The sequence below is a fragment of the Rhea pennata genome, chromosome 11 (genome assembly GCF_028389875.1).
Source record: "Rhea pennata isolate bPtePen1 chromosome 11, bPtePen1.pri, whole genome shotgun sequence".
NCBI classification, from domain to species: Eukaryota; Metazoa; Chordata; class Aves; order Rheiformes; family Rheidae; genus Rhea; species Rhea pennata.
This window is the reverse complement of record NC_084673.1, coordinates 3391785-3408954: the sequence shown is the minus strand read 5'-3', so window position 1 is coordinate 3408954 and position 17170 is coordinate 3391785. Positions and strand designations below refer to the sequence as shown.

At 37.6% G+C, this 17170-nt stretch overlaps 1 protein-coding gene across 2 annotated transcripts; it reads left to right on the top strand.

The window, feature by feature from the left end:
* Nucleotides 1–408: 408 nt before the first annotated feature.
* Nucleotides 409–16512, top strand: CENPI (centromere protein I). Of its 2 annotated transcripts, XM_062585017.1 has the most exons (20): nucleotides 409–607; nucleotides 898–1035; nucleotides 2435–2553; nucleotides 3197–3304; nucleotides 4624–4672; nucleotides 4989–5035; nucleotides 5808–5897; nucleotides 7243–7371; nucleotides 7637–7801; nucleotides 8075–8195; nucleotides 8400–8491; nucleotides 8835–8952; nucleotides 9051–9115; nucleotides 9595–9692; nucleotides 10162–10297; nucleotides 12228–12352; nucleotides 13456–13504; nucleotides 13665–13898; nucleotides 15513–15554; nucleotides 16381–16512. In XM_062585017.1, the coding sequence occupies exons 1-20, from the start codon at nucleotides 409–411 to the stop codon at nucleotides 16510–16512; spliced, it is 2256 nt and encodes a 751-aa protein (XP_062441001.1). The 2 variants fall into 2 exon arrangements, with proteins under 2 accessions (XP_062441001.1, XP_062441002.1); XM_062585018.1 differs by lacking the exon at nucleotides 15513–15554.
* Nucleotides 16513–17170: the final 658 nt, after the last annotated feature.

Sequence of the window (17170 nt, the reverse complement as noted above, 5' to 3'; positions counted from 1 at the left end):
AACTTTCTGGTTATCTTAATTTTGGATTAAAATGCTAGATAAAATTTTATCTGAAAATCTTCGAATTGAAAAGAGTCTGTGTTAATCTCTATTTGTGATTTTTTTTTTCTCCTCTGATACAAGAAATGAAATGAAATTTGAAACAAAATGTTGTTTGTGCATCTTCTGAATATGTTATCTGATATTTTTTGGGACAGGCTGCTCTAAATTGTTTCTTATGAAGCTACTCTATGGAGGATCCCTCTGGGATCTGTTTGTCAGGAAAAAATCTTTTCTTACAGGCAACTGGCTCTCTGATGCTCTCCAGCTGCTGGAAGATTATCTATTTTCTTCCCTCTTTGTGACAAAGGATTGGAATCCATATACAAATGAGTAAAATTCTCCAGTTTCGTTTGGGAATCTGAAAAGATGCAACGAAGGAAGAGTTCTAAGAATTCAAAGCAGCCTCTGCAAGTTCACCAGAATAATCAAACTGATCTCTCTGCATGGCAAAAAAGAGGGAGAACTGACCCTGAAAAAAGTCTCCAGAATCATCAATCTCATAACAGTCAGGTGAATGAAAGCAAGCAAGACTCTCTTGAGCAAGCTGTTAGCTACTTTGAGAAAGGTAAGAGAGCAGTTTTAAGGTTAGGTATCTAGGACTGAAAAGACAATCACTGATTTATTAAAACACAAATAACACTTTCCCTAACTATATTCACTTGTCATACTCTGTCTCCCAGTTTCCAAGATCTATAAACATCCTTTAATGTCTCAGAATGTTTTTCTTTTTCCATTACTATGTAATGGGACTCAACAAACGGAAATATGTATAGGGACCTTCAGGGAAGTTTCAGATAGTTCAGTTACAGTCCAGCAGTTCAGAAATTGTTTTATCCTTGTGTTTGTTTGTTTTAGTTAAAGATCGGGTTTCACTGAAAAAGAGTGAAGTTCTGCAGAAACACTTGGCTACGGTGGAAAGCATTGCCCTGCAAAAAGGATTACCCCCTGAAGTATTTGATGTATTGCTGAATGCAGCACTCAGTGGCAAACTTGGTAAAATGTTTATATACTGCTAGCGTGTCCTCTGGGAACACATATCCCTTCCCTCTAATCAGACCTGCTTTGCAAGAATGTGTTCATAGTGACTGTATCATAAGGCACTTTGCTAGAAAGACTAATTTTACATTATTCTGCAGTGTAAATTCTGAGTTCATGATAAAAATAACCTTAGCTCTTGGTACAAGTGAGTGATACCCAGATTTGTATTAGGGTGTGGTTTCTTACAAATATTTTTTTAAGAAGCTTGTTATTTCCTTTGTTCTTAATTGCAGGTCTCTTAAAGGCTCAAAGTCTGTTCTTAGCAACCATTGTATCTTTTCCTTGTTGTAACTGTTTGTGTAGGGTTTTTCTTCCCAAAAGCTGAACAAACTGGCATGGTTGTGTAAATGAAAGTGCTAAAATTAAACAGTAATCATACTGATAGTCAGTTCAGCAGTGTCAGTGCAGACTTGATACTGCTTTTTTTTTAAGAGATGGTGGCCATACTTTATACTTCTAAATTAATGAACTATTCGCTTTAAAAAGTATTAAACTTTTCCTTCCTTCAAATCAAATACGAGTACACAGGATTCTTTCCCCATTTTGTAATTAGTTTATTACTTTTCTTGACTTAAAATTATTTGCTTATCTCCAAAACACTGAATTATTGATGTTAAATTGACAATCATATACTCTTATAACATCTAAGTATAATGAAGAAGGTTGTTAATCCATACCACACTAGGTTAGAAATCAGAATAAAACTTTTATAAAACATACTATACTATTCTCTTATGCTTTCTGATTCTTTATTTTGGCCTTGGTTTGAATAACACCTAGCTGCTTTACATTTATGTTCTTCAGATATTTTATTAGACTATATTTAAACTCTTTGAGACTTAAAAAGTCATGTAAATTCTACAAAATGTAATTTTAGATCATCTAATTTTTCCATTACCTTCCACAGTATTTTCAGCCATGCATTTGCTACTTTATCTAATTTGTTCCATTAGAAGTAAATTTATCTTATATGAACCAGCAAGTTATTAACTTGGGCAGTATAGTGATATGTACTACTGTATGTATTCTGTCCTATTTTTCTGAAGTTTTACTGAATAACTGTTCACTTAATATTACCATGGATTTGTGTTACTTTTGGGTGACTTGCTAGGAGTCTAAAGACTATTTCAGTACTAGAAAACTAGATTGTCCATTTTCTTTCCTCAACCTGAAAAGAAAAATTTCCCATGATTTTAGAGTGGGAGAGAGAGAGGAGTCCCTGATGGATTCCTATGCATCGTTACTGTAAGCATTAAAGCTCCGAATAATCTTGTCCAGTGAGGACTTTGACTTGACCTGCAAAAGCGCATTAAAGAACATGAGCATGTCCCATTTAAAATTGTTTGTTTTCTAGCTGATGTAGTGAATACTCGATTACTGAAGAGCCTAATTCCAGCCTCAGTAATACCAGAAACTTCTGTTGTTTCATCTGTATCTTGGCTCTGTGTCAGCAAATGCTCAGGCAGCATCCAGGTAACTTCATAAATGTTTGCAGTACTAATTGCTTCTGCAGTGGGATGGTGTGGACAGATTATTTTTAGGAAGCAGAAATGCCGAAGTTTTAATGTAAAAAAGAAGTTGCTATCATATAGAAAGACTGACAGGGATACTGTTACTGGAACAGCAATGGAAACTGAGAAACGCTTAGAATTCCAAGTGGGAATTTGTGCAATTCCTGCTTGTTTTGTATCTTTGAATTCCTTAGGGATGCTGTCTACATCAACATTTCCATGAAACACCTGTGTTGTGTGAGGCATTATTCACCAAATTGCGCAAGATGTTTCTGAGATTCTGTATGTCATGGCCATGGCAACATGACTTTAAGATTAGCAGAAGAGTCTTTCTGGTCTTCACGTAGACTGCTCAGAAGCCTGCCTCATATCTGAGGACTGGCATGTATTCAAACAGAGCTACTTTTCCTTTTCTTGTATAGTAGTTGGTGCTCTTGGCAGGCTTTCTTCCACAGCAGAATCACTACAGACGATGTGCAGTCTGTAGCTATCTTGTCCTTAAGAATGATGTGTTAACTTTAATGATGATCTCTTATATGGGCTGGTGGTTGGTCTGTCTTGCTCCTGTCCCTCACTTACCATAGCATGGCTCTTTTTTTCTGCAGCTGCTTTTCATAAGATGGCTGATCACAGTGTTTGACTTCATTGATCACAAGGAACAACTTCATGCCCTCTATGGTTTCTTCTTTTCCTTCCTGCAAGATGAGAAGATGGTAAGGAATGCTGAAGAAGAATATATGAGATTGACAAAATAAGCCTAAATGCTAATTGATAGTGTGCATATTAAGGCTAGAACTAGGCAAGGGTAGTGGTCGGTTAGAGATTATTTTCATAGGGCTAGAATTTATTTTTCCTTTTCCTTTCAGGTTGCTGAGATTGCTGGGTAATTTAGATTCGGAAGCAGGGAAGTAGCATAGCATTATTTTAGTTTCAATACTGTAGTCAGGATGTTTAAACATATTTCCAAGAACTTATATTCTGTAACAAGAGCAGAGTGACAGTACATTCTGTCTGAAATCCCAAGGGTGACTGTGACACTGCAGTCTCTGGAATTGCCTTTGATGTCAGACATGAGCAGGTGAAGTCTTCTGCTCCTGAGAAGAAGCTGACTTGCATACCCTGGGCAAAAAGAAGAAAAGAAACCTCTTAAAGTAATGTTTATTCAATGATGAGAAACTAAATGCTATTCCTGTTAATTGACTTAAATGTAGTTTAAATGGGAACAAGCAGTCAGGAGATTTCTGCTGTATGATGACTGTGTAAAATTCCAGATGCTATAAAAATGAAGTATTTAAGTTCTGTTCAGATTCAGATGATCTTGGCAGTTGTTTTAGATAGATAGGAAATTGTTAATGTCTTTCAATTTCTTGTGATTAAGACTCTTAAAGTTCCTAGTTATATTCCCTGTAATGTTTCTAATGGGTACATGTTAATTTTGGTTATAGCCTTTTTGGAAAACTGACTTCTCTAAAATTTAAATTCTAATTATTTAAGATATTCTTTTCAGACATAATAGGCCAATTGGAAAGTTGAGCAGAACTGGTGTGAAACTAATTTAAGACACTTACTGCCTAAACTGTAGTTACAAGCTCTAATAAATTATTTTGATTCAAGGATACCTTTGTTCTTTTACTACTTATTCTGGAAATATCCATCACTAGTTCCAGAAAAACAAGCTTCAGCCTCGTTATATAGCTTTATTGCTATAGGAACTGCTCAAAATGAAGGTAATTGTTCTAAATGAAATTAATGTGCCATTCATTTTAATGCTGCTTTGCAGTGTGTGAATTGGCATCCAGATTACATGAGATTCTGCAAAAACATGCTGCTTCCTAAAGGTTGTAAGCTATGATCTGCCCTGGTGGGGATGCAGTGAGAACCTGAGGCAAACAATTGAGTGCAACAATATCAGCTTGTGAAGCTTCTGTGGAGAGAGTGTTGCTTTTAAGTGTATGACTATAGTGTATTGCTTTAGTTATAATGGTAGCAGTCTTTATCAGCGGGATAGTTAATTGCTACCTTTTCTTTGCAGTGCCCCTATATCTGTCACCTGCTCTACCTGCTGACCAGGAAAGAAAGTGGTGAGTGTATCCAGCTGTATGAGATGGAAGGCCTTTCAATTTGTTATTTTGTTTGCTTGCCCTGGCTTTTCTTCCAACAGAGTTAATAACAATGGCTAGGCAATTTGTTGCCCTTAAGGCAAGGGAGTATGATTGGTAGTTCAGTCTGATTTGTGTAATAGTTTCTGAATCAGAAACCCATCTCTTCATCCAGAAATAAAACTGGCTGTTTCTGCTTGCTTTGCCATGACTTCCTATAATAAAAGCGATATCTCATTTTCACCAAAATGTCTGGTGTAGTTTTTTTTATCCATAATGCTTTTAATTGTTTTTCCAGTCAAGCCTTTTCGTATTAGGAGACTGCTAGACCTCCAAGCAAAAATGGTGAGTTTATTTCAAATCTTGTAGAGCTTGAACTGCAGGTAAGCTTACAGTTTTTAATACTAATGTCCTTATGGAATGGAGAAGAGTGTTTGGCATCTCAAGATGGTATTAGGTTGGAAGTGTAGATTCTAATCTTTGTAGCATCAGGAGTTTGTCTGCATGTGCCTCCCCAATTGTCCCGTGTTCCTTATAAGCACATGCAATGACATGTACTGAGCTATACATTTTATGGCTAGGCATGGTAGAATATGTAAACTTAAAAGCAGTTCCTTTTCACTTATTTATTTCCTCTTTCAATTTTCTATTCCTCTTCCTTTTTGAAGAAGTAGCAAACCTGTGGCTGTAAAATGAAAGATCCCATGTGATCTTACTCCCTTTTCTGTAAGAAAAAAAAAATCACTATACTACTAAACAATGCTACATTGATAGAGAAGTATAGGTAATATTATGCAGCTAGCTTTTGGGTAGTGCTTTTTGGGAGCATTTAGGCAGCACAGATATAACTGTATTTTTCATAATTTTGATTAATTCCTTTCATATTAGAGTTATGATGACAAAGTTCCTTTTCCAATCTCCTTTTTATGGTATTTCATTAACAAAGTTTCTGTGCTTTGCTTCATTTCATTCACTTGTTTATCTCTAGTTACTTTGTGACAAGTAGCTTTAAAAAGGTTTTGGTGATCCTAGGGATTTTTTGCTTCTTGAATACAATACTGAGTTTCTCTGTCAAAAACACAGTATATACTTTTACTCTTGTTCTGTTACTTGACAGGGAATGCAGCCTCATCTACAGGCTCTATTATCACTTTACAAGCTCTTCTGTCCTGAACTGGTCTCCATAACCCTTCCTGGGAAGATGAAGGTAAGGAATGAGATTTACTGTATTTGGAACAATGACATTATTTGTGCTGAGCTTTCTATTTAAGCTATAGCATGATTCAATGGTGAAGATTTCCTTTTTTCACTGACTAAAATCAGATTTAGGTGAGGATTCTTTGCCTTGCAGTTTTTCTCTTCAATACGATGAGGTGATTTGGAATAGAATGGTATATATATCTTCATCCTTAATAGGATTACTTTTATTCTCCTTTTGGTACGCTTGCTGGTTTTGATTTGTCTTATACAGTGTTAAGTTCCACAAGAAAAGAACAGTCTTATTTGTGCAAGGCATTGTCTAAATTGCTGACTTTCTCCAGTACAAATAACAGCAGAAATCAGTAAGCAGTAACTTCCCACTTGAGAAGTCTCCTCCCTAGGAAAGGGAACAGTAGGGAAAATGTGATTAGTGGATTTGGCAGAGTCTGTGGTTTAATTATGGCTTAATTTTTAGAGACTTATATGCGTGTGTATGCTTAGTCATTCGGTCCAATGATTCTGTATCACAGAATCACAAAATGGTTGAGGTTAGAAGGGACCTCTGGAGATCATCTAATCTAACCCTCATGCTCAAGCAGGGTCACCCAGAGCATGTCGCACAGGATCGTATCCATGTAGTAAAAGCAGAACATGTAACAAAGAAAATAGCAGTAGGTAAGACCTAAATTCTGCAACAAAATTTAATTTCTGAAAAAATTCAATGGGACAGATTTAAGTTTGTTTTAAAATGCAGAGATCTTTTACTGAATCTATGTATTGGCAACTTGTGCTTCCATACATGAAAATGTATTCCAATCGGTTTGTGTTATAACTCTATAAATTTATAGTCTGCATCATGCTGTACACTCATCTGTTGGAGAATTTACACTTGTGTGCAATGCACAGAAGTGAAGCAGATAGAACTAACAACTAAAAACCAAACTCATCTTCAACTGTTTCAGTTAACACACTTTATTAAAAGTTTCTGTACCTAAGCCCAAACCAGCATTGGTCAAGTTTTATTTTAATGCATACTTGAGATTTATTCCATGACTTGAAAAATAATATCAAAGAGGATTATAAAGCAGAAGTGTTGGAACCCTCTGACTTCTGCAAAAGAGCATTCATTTCAACAACTGTACTTTTATATTTCTTCTGATCAATATTTAAAAGGTAATAAAACTGAGGAATTAATATAGTTTTGTGCTGCCAAAAGTTACCCGCTTGGTCTGTCAAGCACAGACAGTTGAGTATATATACAGCTCTGCAGTGACATGCATCAGAATAGAAAATCTTTCTGTCACTTTTCCTTAGTTCAGCCTCTTACATAGATACCTGATTTGTGTTTTCAGACTTACTTCAAGAATTCAGAGGGCCCGTGGAAAGCAGCGATCAACACTATAAGGCGAAGAAACCAGGAAAATTCTCCAGTCACCCAGTCACTGTTTCTAGGCACAGCTCAACACCAGTCCCGGAAGAGAGTAGGTTATGGGAATCTAAGAAGTGCCAAGCAGCTCTTTTTTATGCTGAATTCTATCCAATAATGCAAATCAGGCTTTATTTCAGCACAGGGAAAGGTGGGATAGCTACATGGAAATACAGCATTCCTGTTAGAATGACAACTTAGATGCCTTTTTGGCAGAACAGTAAGGGTGTTTATGGAAACACTGGTCACAAGTGTATGCAATGTGTACTTGATTGCATTGGAAACAGTCATTGCTTTTTGTTTGTGGTTTTTCTTTACAGAAATGGAATACCCAGTTGATTATACCTGCAAGCAGTGCCAACACAAATCATTTAGCAGGGGGCAAAGAAAAGAACCTTGTTGACTTATGCAGTATCAGTGAGTTTTTTCCAGTGGAGCAGCTGCAGACCTTTTCCCAGCTCCTGCAAAACATCCACCATCTAGAGGTGAGTGTCAAGGTCTCAACAAGCTTACTAAATGTTGGAGAGAGATCAATGGACATATGCACTACTCACATATAAAGAGGGCATAGAGATGTGTTACCTTGTTTTGACGGAGCAGCTAGTCTGGTGATGGAGTACTGGAGATAGTTTTATTGCTGGTTAGAGACCTTGTGTGTCCACTGGCAAAGCAGCTGGACAGCTGTGATAGCATGAGCTTCACTAGCAATTTGCAGAAGTAAAAACTGAATAACTTAGTTGTCTTGATTTCTCTTGCAGTTCCCTTCCCAGATGGGTTCAGTGCTAACAAACCCCTTGTTGCTTCACTACATGAATTGCATCAAAGATGAATCTATTTACCTGAGACTCTACTATTGGATGGGCCAGACTCTTCAGGAAGGTAGAAACTTAACATTACCTTGCATGCAGGGAATTAAAGGATGTCTGACACTTTTCATCTTTCAATAATGGTACTTAACTATGCAGATTTACAAAGATATTTATATAGCGCAAAACAAATCCCAAAGAGTAGCTTGGATTTTGCTTCTGATTGTACTTATTCTTGCTGTACTCACGCTCAAATACAGTTTTCTTTCCTGTTTAGAATGCACTTGGTGTGTGGTTGATAGTAACCAATATGAAGAAGAATTCAAGGAGTTCTTGGAAACTGTCTACAAGACAGAGTGTTTCTTGCAGGTAAGTGCCTATTTTGTGGAAGCCAAGGGTTTCATGAAGTCTTCCCTTAAAGTGTATTTGAGACTTACCTGTTTTCTGTAGCATCTCTGAGGTGACAGTGTCTCAAGTCACTAAAAAAGTAATAAAAATATATATTCCTTTAGCGAGCCCATATTCTTGAGATGGGCCTGGTTACTGCAAGTATGATGACTGGAGAAAATACACTTCATGAGCTAGTGTCTGGATGAATTGCATGGCAGGAAAGAGATGTAAGCCTCTTCCTCCTCCAGGGGGAATTGTGTCCGTGAATATGGCAAGGTTCAGGCATATGAGATGAATTCTTGAATATTGCTCTCCTTTGCAGGAGGGATTTTCTTCCTGTGAAGAGTTCCTGTATAAGAGCCTTCCTCTCTGGGATGGCTTCTGCTGCCGATCACAAATCCTCAGACTCATGTCTTGGATTCCCCTCAGCAGCTTCTCTGGTACGTGATGGAGATCTTTTGGATGAGGCTGGACAGTATCTGATCTTGAGGGTTAGAATCTGTGCACAGATTTCATACTTCTCTCTCATTTATTTCAGAAATGAAGTCACATCTCTATGATCCCCTGGCACAGCTCTTTTTCACATCATCCCTTTATTTTAAGGTAATATAAGTGAGCACACTGGCTATTTACTTCTGGGTGGTATAGCTATCTCCACTTGTATAAGCACTTTGAGGGATTATATAGTGGACTTCTTTGGGGAGTCTGTGACTAAGTAAAGGCTAAATATATACTTAGGCTGTAAATTCTTTTGGAATATGAGTGCCTTCAAGATGCTTTCTATTTTGACTGGAATTAAACTAAGGCATTGGATTAAAAAAAAAAAAAAAAACTCTGATAGTATGCAAGACAATAGTTGCTTTGTTTTTCTGTAATTTTAACAGTATTTGAAACTCATGTTCTCCAGGAAAATTTTAAGTAACACACACATTCAGTACAAGAGGGTATTGCAATTAGCTCGCTTCTTTGTGGCCCTGAAAAATTATTTAGCATGTACACTTCAGTTCTGAGGGCATGTTTCTGTTTAGTGTTATTCACTTATGTAAATTGTCTTCAATCTGTTTTCTTTTTGCCTCTTGCAGTGCAGTGTTCTTGAGAGCCTGAAAGAGCTGTTGCAGAACTGGTTAAATTGGCATGTGATTCAGGTGGATTCAGAGTCTGATTCTCAAGGCTACTCTTTGTAAGCTTATCTGAAATAAATGCAATACTGTTTTTTGTGCATTGTTCACAAATGTATTTTTACATACATACATTATATGTGTGCACGCGTGCATGGGTACATATTCTAGCTCTATTATCATTATAAAGACTGACTAGAAGGTCAGTAATGCTGTAATGTTTCTGCTTTGTTGTAAGCTACCTTGTCAATCCTGTCTGTCTTCTTTCTTTAAAAGTATTCTTCAGTTGAGAATGAAAACTGAAATGTCCAGAAGCCAGGATCACTGTAACATTGACAGATGGGCCACATTTAAAATAATGTGGATAACAATATATCACTGGATATATATGATAAAAAAAAAATGTTGCTGAATAATGTAGGAGGTGGTAGGGCAGAAGGATGACCTTCAGTTTCCTTTTTACCACTTCTGTTTTGTACTATTTGTTAAGAGGCACAAATACTAATGTTGTATGTCATGCTACTGCCACAGGAATAACACACTTTCTGGACTGGTGAATGTAGTGGCTGAACTGATTCACTTTGTTGGACGGATCTCGACTGTTGCACTGCGTTTGGAAAGCAATGCTACTTTCTTGCTGTACTTCATTCTGGATTTCTATGAGACTGTATGTATCCCATTTATTTTGGCATTCAAAATTCCATTTCCCTGGGGGTGTTTCCATTTTTTAAGTTACAGCATGAAACTGTGTTTCTGAGTTTATAGAATTGCAATTCAGATTAAATACCAGAACTTTCCAAATACCTAGTAGATCTGCAGGTGATTGTTTCTGCTGTTGCATCAATAGGCAGAGCTAAATATTGCTGCCAGAGAGCATTTGCACTCTCTGCAATTGGCGTGTTGCAGAAGAGGAAGTAAAAATGTGGCATAACGTGAACAGCTGAAGCCTTTTTTTAGTACTGTTTTTTAGATTAAAATAATATTCATTTCAATTTCAAGTGACATATCTTGATTTGCTCCTTAAAAGTTCCCTTTAAAAATGAAGTGTTTTCTCGCAGTTTATTTTGTGGACAAACTAAACAGCTTCATATAAGCTTAAACCTACTCTCTAGCTTCCCTAGTTTCTCTATGGGTGTGTGCTTACTGCCACGTGAACTCCAGCCATGCTTTTCTCGCTTACAGTTTGGATAAAATTGCAGAGTTAACAAAACAATGAAAGTTTATCATGTGTTGGCATCCGCTTGTAGCTAAAACATCCATAACAAAATTGCACGTAACAAGTAGTCACAATATTTGCAGAAGATAGTGTGTTTAAAATAAATACTCATTTTGTGGGAATATACAGCGAATCATGCAGGCATCAGTGTATGATCATTGGTGCTCTACCAGGCAACTATGTTCATGTGGGTTGGCTTTAATGTTTTTAAAGGAAGTGAACTTAGCCACTAAGATGTATTACTTAGCCATTAAGATTTGAATATGTCCTTGACTCTTTGCTTACATATTCAGAATTTTTAATTCTCTAGAGATTTCTAAAATCATACAGTTGAGACATTAAGAGTCTAGTTTTCTGAAAGTGTCAGTAATTCAATTACATAACAACATCTGCCTATACCTTAGCTAGTGTAAGTGTGCTGAGGGCAAGAGGAAAGGTGTGGGTCTCACAAGCTGTTTGTGGTGAAAAGTCTGTTATGAGTTGGAGCAGGGAAGGATTCCTAAAACAGATGTGATGCCCAATTGAACACACTATAAAAAGTATCCAACTTTTGGATAGTGAGTTGTCACAACTTGATTGTCTATGATCTGAGCTGCACTAACCAGATATTCATGTTCTTAGCCCACCATATTTCTAAGGAAGATGCATTCATTTAGAATACCTTTCTGAAAAGAAGTGGAGTAATCTGGACTTGGGAACAATTACTGTTGGCTACACTGGCGGATAATAATGTGTTAAGTCCTGGCAATATTGCTTCAATTCTTTATCCATACTTCAAGACTGTCGTTATAGCTGAAGATAGTGTTGAATCTGCACAAATTATAAAATGCCTTTGTTCCTTGTAACTCAACCTTAAACTCTAAACATGAGTCTAATCAAAACCCTTTGTTCTATAGCCATATCATCTTCTCTTAGAGCAAAGCTTTAGTGTGTGGTTATGCAATTCCAGCAGGGTCAAACAGAAGAATTTAATTTTCCATAGGGAAGAGTTATATGGTCTATTTGACTTGCTGATATCAAAGAACTTAGGTCCGGTCAAGTGTAACCCAAGCCTCATGTTTAAAAGTAATATAAAATATCCTTAAAAAAAAAAAGTGGTTGCTACTTTTTTAAAGGGATCTAGGTAGATTTAATGCAAGAAGTAACCATGTTGGAACATAAGGTGTACTTAAACATTTAAAGCAGATGCTAAGATATGTACTACTGACTTTGTCTCCTATTGGAAAGGAAACAAATGGAATTACTTCACCCTGGCTGTCCCTCCAAAGTGAAGTTGATGCAGCAGGCAGAAAAGCAGTGTTGTGCTCGCTTTTGTTTGGTAGATGTTTGGGGGGTGGTTAAGAGCAATAATAATCTGCCTAGATCTACTTCATTCCTGCAGGTGTGTGACATTTATCTGAGATACAATCTGCCTTTGTTGATAATGCCTCCTGCTGGAGTTTTCTATCCAGCGCTGCTCAGCATGGATTCTGTCAGCTTGAATCAGCTCTGCTACATCATGTACAGGTACTACAAATGGTGTGGGCTGTAGGGACACCTCTTTCGATCTTCTGGAAATAACATTACTTTGGTGTAAAATCAGAATCTTAAATCTGCTTTTTCTCACTATGCAAGGCAAAAGTGAGATGTTCAGGCTGTTCCCAGATCTCATGCTAGTCTTTACAGCTGTAGTTCCTACTCTTTTTTTTTTTTCAATTTGTTCCCTCAAATAGGAGGATTCTGACTTCTCTCCTTGTATTATTTACATATCTTTAACATGTGAAGGAAGATGTTCCCATATTGTTTTAAGAAATTTGAAGTCAGCCAGCAACAAAGAGCTGGAGTTGTTAGTAGCTAACCATAAAATTTCTCATTCATGTGCTCTGATCACTAGACTTAAGCTTTTCTTCTGAGTTCTGTAATGTAAAGCACTTCTGCCATCTCCAAGCCCTGTGGGAATTTGGGGCTGTCTTATGCTGCCTGCAGGTCTGAAGATGGCACTGTTCAGCTCTGTAGGATCCATGAACAGGGCTGCTGCTGTTGGCCTTGTTAGTTCCAGTGGTTGCATCTAAGAAGAGTAGCCAATTGCTGACAGCTGGCGTAGGGCTCTCCATGTGCCTTTTTCTCTAAGGAGACTGCAGGGTAATTAATGTGACAGGATGGTCTCTGGGAAATAAGAAGAGCTAGTGCTTATTATATAGAACAACTGTCAAGTTGCATTACTTCCAGTGGCTTCCATTTCTCTACTTGGTGAATGGAAGTCTCCCTCTTAAAGATACACTGCATGTTTCTGCTGGTTTCAAGGCTGTAATGTCATTTCTTGCATGTAGCCTTTATGAAGGTGACTTTGTCCCATGAAAACCAGTCACATACAGCTCATCCAAGAGATGACTCTAATCATATGTCTTCCTATTCCCTCAGGAGAGGCTGGGTCTATGCCTAGTGATAAAGCACCTTTCTCCTGCCTGTACTTTTTTTTAATTTCTCCAAAAAACCCATAGCAGTGAGTTTGATGGTCTCTTGGAGGAAAAAAATTTCTTAATTCTGTATGTAAGCATTCCTCCAACTTTTTTCAACGCTAATATATATTAAAATTTACAGGCATCTAACATTCTCTTTTGTTTTCTTAGGTATAGAACCAACTTGGTAGCTGCAAAAGAAAATGAGATGATTAAAAAGGTATTGTGGACAAATCTGGCTATTTGCTGGAATGGACCTCAGTAAGGAGTTGGGATGAATAGAAAGGAGATGATCTAACAGCATTCTTTTTAAGGACTAGAGGGAGTACATAACTGCTTTGAGGACGCAGCTTACTGATTTTTTTTTTTTTTTTCCTCAGAAAATACTGCAATTCAAGTTCAGTAGTCAGACCTACCAAGAGTACAACCAATATATAATAGCCATGGTGGGGTGTCTGTGGACATCCAGTGCATTCCAGAAAGACATTCATCCTCAAGGTGTTCGTCTGGATGATGAAGTGCTGAAGAAAACCAGAGTGCAGGAATTCAAAACCAGCTTTAACATTGTCTACCACCCAGCCATGATGGGTTATGCTCTCCTGTTCCTGCAGCAGGTAATGATGTAGGCCAGTGCTTGGCCCTTTGGCAGCACTAGATGTTTTATCTTAGCAGTTTCTGTAGAGAAGTATCTCGGTACACTGGCTGAGTAATTGGCACTTTTAGAGTCAACAGAGCTTTCAAAAGTTGGTATGGCTTTTTGTGTAAATGTCAGATCAGTGGCACAGTTTAAATAGTTTTTGTTTGCGTGGTATGAAAGTATGAATGTAACAGTCCTAGGAGGTGAATTTGTGCTTATGGTCATTTCTGAGAATGAAAATAGATAAATAATGAAAAAATAGACTAATGTAGTACTAGCTTCACAATAGTCCATCGTGCCCTACAAAATATGGAGTGTGATGTAAACTTCTAAACTCCTGAAAATCAAGAACTATGGAGTTACGGTATGTGCAAATGCCCACAGTAGAACTTTTAGCACTGCTTCCTGGCTGTTGCAGTAGCTTTTGAGAATGGCTCAGTAAAAAAAAAAGATATAAAAGTACCTATTTCAAATATTTTAGGAAAAGTAATAATATGGTGCTGCTTTGTATTGCCTGATGTGTTTGAGTTCTGCCACCTACCTCCTGGAATTCCAAGTGCCATATGCATTCAGTGCAGCTACTGAATAGTGAAGAGAGCAGCTTGCCACAGCTGTTACTGTGCTGAGGGGTGCATGCTGTGCTCAGAAACGAAGTTTTATAGAGTGTACAAGGGGTGCACAAAACTGTCCTTGTTGCAAGGAACACTAGCAGACTTAAGGCATGTGTAGGTGTGGGCTTCTGGGCTCACTGAAATGAATTGAGGAAACCTGAGGTCAAAAAGTTGAAGCAGATGTAATCCTGGTTAGGAATATGTCACAAATTTGAGTTGGTTTGTATGCTCAGTGTTGTGAATCCAGGTAATTTTTCCGTTGCTGCTGACCTAAACCTAAGCTTTGTCTTAACAAAAGAAGCTGTTTTATTTTTATTAAATAAATCTTTAAAAAATGATAGATGTAAGTTCTTTTCCTTGCTCTTTCTGCTGTTACAGCAGGATTAGCCTTTCCTTTTGTCTAGTTCCCTTTCCGTTCAGAGGCTTTCTAATTTCTCCTTGTAGCTTCTGTAAGTCGAAAACTGCTGGCAGAGAGGATTTTCCTTCCTACTGTAGGATCAAGAAAGAGGTTTTGCTTAGTAGCTACCATAGATCTTAACACAGGAAAAAACATTAAGCTGCAGTGCCATTTTTTCTTAAACACTTCAGTGCTGAACACCAGAGGGCACTGCTCTGCAGCACACTGAGAACAGAAGCAATAAACTAACTGTCAGTAGGTTTTTTCCTCTATCTCACTGTTGGGAATTGTCTATCGAATGTTTTGAAGTAGTGGCTTGTACGCCGTAGAGACAGTGGTTAAAGATATCTATCAACGTTCTGTGTTGCTATCCAGAAATGCTGCAGCAGGGGGCAAGAAGCTCTCTATGTTGTCTTGCTTTTGTACACTGGTTTAAGTAAAATGCCGGAAGTCTGTTCTCAAGCATGATTAAAAATCCCTGAACTTCCTTGCACACCTGGAATTAGTGATACAGGAGGGGACCAAGCAATTCTGGACATACTTTTCATCTGACTTGACACTGTTTTTATTCCCTCTCCTTAAGGCCTGGCCAGATGATAATACCTTCAACTTCAGTTTAATTAAGGTAAGATTTCTTTGTGTGTGTGTGTGTGTGAAATGAAAACAGGCTATTTTCAGCAACTGCTTAGTCAGAAGGGGATGAGATGATAATATTCATTCACTTCAGAAATGCTCTTAGAAATTTTGAAAGACAAATTCTGGCTGTAGACATGGGTTCCAACTCCCAACATGGCCAAACATGAGTACATCGGTATCAGGAAATTTAAGTTATGTATCTAGCAATCTCTGCAAATGATCTGAGACTTATATATTCATCCAAGAGTCAGTACAGGGAAAGAAGGCTGTTTATCTTCCGTGCAGATTCTGGAAAAAGTTCTATTTTTGGTGCAACTAAAGCAGAATTTAAATGATTAATTTAAATGACATTAAGCTATGCTTAAATATTACTCTTTTATAGCTTTAAACAGGGTTCCTCCCCTGAGTAAGTACATACAGTGGCAGTTTGCCTTCCTCCACCACACTGTAACTCTAACCTGATCTGGAGGAATCTCCTTTGGTGGTGGAAGGAGGACTTCAATATCCATGTTCATTTGGTCCTTGACTACTTCACTGGTGATTCAGTAGTCTTTGCCCTCTTAGGATTGGGATTCATATGCATCTTCAGTATTAAAAAGATCATGATTTTTCCATATTCAAGCTAAGAACATGTAATATGAGTGGAAAGTTCAGGCATCAGGGAAAAGGATGTGATCTCTGTATACCAGTGGATATTTATGGATTAGGATGGATGCTGAACTATGGCAGGTGGTATTTGGAGACCTTTTCAGATGGTCTTAAGAAAGGGACAAAGCTATGTCTTGCCCATCTAACTACTCTTTCTGTTTTTATAGGGAAGAAAGTGGAACTGGTACTTGGAATATCTCTATGCACAAGGTTTAAAAGGCCTGAAACTCTTTATTGAAAGCAGTATCAATCGTGTTTCTCAGGCCTCTCAAAATAAAGAAGGGAATGTGCAAGTGTGACACTGGGACTCACTGGAGTTGTTTGACCACCTGAAACAAAAGCAGAATATAATGGACTGTGTCACTAATTCTTTCTTCCACGGAGGAAGGAAATAGAGCAATTACACTTGTTTGCATTTTGATACTGACATCAATTTTAGAAAAGTGAAGACACAGAAGGAATGATTAGGCTGGTTTGGTTCACTAACACTGAGCCCCTCTGTTCCTGAACTTTCTTGGTCTGAAGCTACTGAGTTCATGTGCTGTGTAATGTCCACATTTTTCATCATCTTTTTCTTAAAATGGAATAGCTGCTTTGATTGAGGAACAAACATTTTCCATCTCAAAAGTGCAACGAACAGTGCTGCTTCATTTGGAAGTAATGTCTGCTATCTGACCTGCTTTGCTTCTCTCAACAGTAGGTAATGAGGAACAATTTAATCAGCCTTTCAGGGATGTTGTGTATATACTGAATCAGAGGACTACAAGCTTCCTGAATCCCCTGTTGCATGATGTATATACTGGGTCTGAGCATCTGTAACAGGCTGGCCAGACTGACCTTAAATATTTGATTCATTATGAAGCTTTCAAAAGATACCTTTTGATCACGTTGTTTGTAAAGTTCTTGTAATGCATCTGGAATAGTTGGTGCTCATTGATAGTTATTGATGCTTTGAGT

Coding starts and splice junctions, on each gene's coding strand:
- CENPI (XM_062585017.1), top strand. CDS start 409: ATGCAACGAAGGAAGAGTTCTAAGAATTCAAAGCAGCCTCTGCAAGTT. Junction 608..897: donor TGTTAGCTACTTTGAGAAAG/GTAAGAGAGCAG, acceptor TGTTTGTTTTAG/TTAAAGATCGGGTTTCACTG. Junction 7,372..7,636: donor AACACCAGTCCCGGAAGAGA/GTAGGTTATGGG, acceptor TTTTCTTTACAG/AAATGGAATACCCAGTTGAT.